The following is an 876-nucleotide window of genomic DNA, read 5'->3' as shown; positions in this document are numbered from 1 at the left end:
CCATGTTAGAAATTTGCGAAGATGCAAACGGTCTTAGCCAAAAAGCGCAGAGACTGCGCGAAACCATTTGGCTTCGGCTCCAGGCGCATCTTGAGCTGAGTGTGAGACATGAAACGCCTGTGACTTTTGTGTCTTTCGTACCTGGAAGTTGAAGGGCAAAGTCCCCAGGTGATCCGCCTCAACCATGAGCTCCGCCCTACTCCAAGGCAGCTTAGGGGTGACTACGGTGACGGTGTGAGAGCTCTTGACAGTTTCATTGTTTGCGACGCCATAGGACACCACGGCAAGCGACTGAGCACCCGACCACACTCGGCCGTTGAGGGAATACGTCTCCGGGGAACTGGTGAGGCTCCCGTGAATCCGACCCAGCTCGGGCACTGCTTCAGTGATCAGGCGAATCTGCGGAGGATGGCCACCTTTCTCATTAGGAAAACATATAAAATAGAAAGGAGAAGGCAAACATCTACATGCATGCATCTAAATACAATCATATATATGTCTGTGCGAAGTAAAATGAATAATATTAGTAGAATACATATATTTCGTACATCGACGTCGATCTTCTCGCCTTCCTCTTCACCTTCGGAGCTTCCGCTGGGGACGGAGTGGCGCGTCTTCTTGCTTTTGACATTGAGTTTGACTTCGCCCGTGGAGGGACTGTTGGTCCTCAGGAGCGACTCGAGGGTCAGGAGGGGCGCCTCTTGCAGGCCACTCTCGAGTCCTGCGTCCGATATGCTGTAGGTCAAACATTTTACCTTCATGATAGTGCATCTTTGGCTACCCTTCATTCCAGTTTAATGCAGCGTCAGGCAGGACTCAGATTCAGATTCGGACATTTTCTCACGGAGTGAATTTACCTGTAGCGAATAATCGGGT

The 876-nt window shown here is 50.6% G+C and overlaps 1 protein-coding gene across 1 annotated transcript in view; it reads right to left on the bottom strand.

Moving 5' to 3' along the window:
* Positions 1–870, bottom strand: part of LOC119585532 — a 24411-nt gene extending 23541 nt beyond the window's left edge. The window contains exons 1-3 of the mRNA XM_037934157.1: positions 858–870; positions 549–735; positions 142–399 (exon numbers count right to left, since the gene is read on the bottom strand). Coding sequence (XP_037790085.1) covers positions 142–186 — 45 coding nt within the window. The 5' untranslated portion in view covers positions 187–399; positions 549–735; positions 858–870. The remainder of the gene's footprint in view (positions 1–141; positions 400–548; positions 736–857) is intronic.
* Positions 871–876: the final 6 nt, after the last annotated feature.

Source organism: Penaeus monodon, chromosome 20 (genome assembly GCF_015228065.2).
Source record: "Penaeus monodon isolate SGIC_2016 chromosome 20, NSTDA_Pmon_1, whole genome shotgun sequence".
NCBI lineage: Eukaryota > Metazoa > Arthropoda > Malacostraca > Decapoda > Penaeidae > Penaeus > Penaeus monodon.
This window is presented reverse-complemented; position numbering and strand designations above follow the sequence as displayed.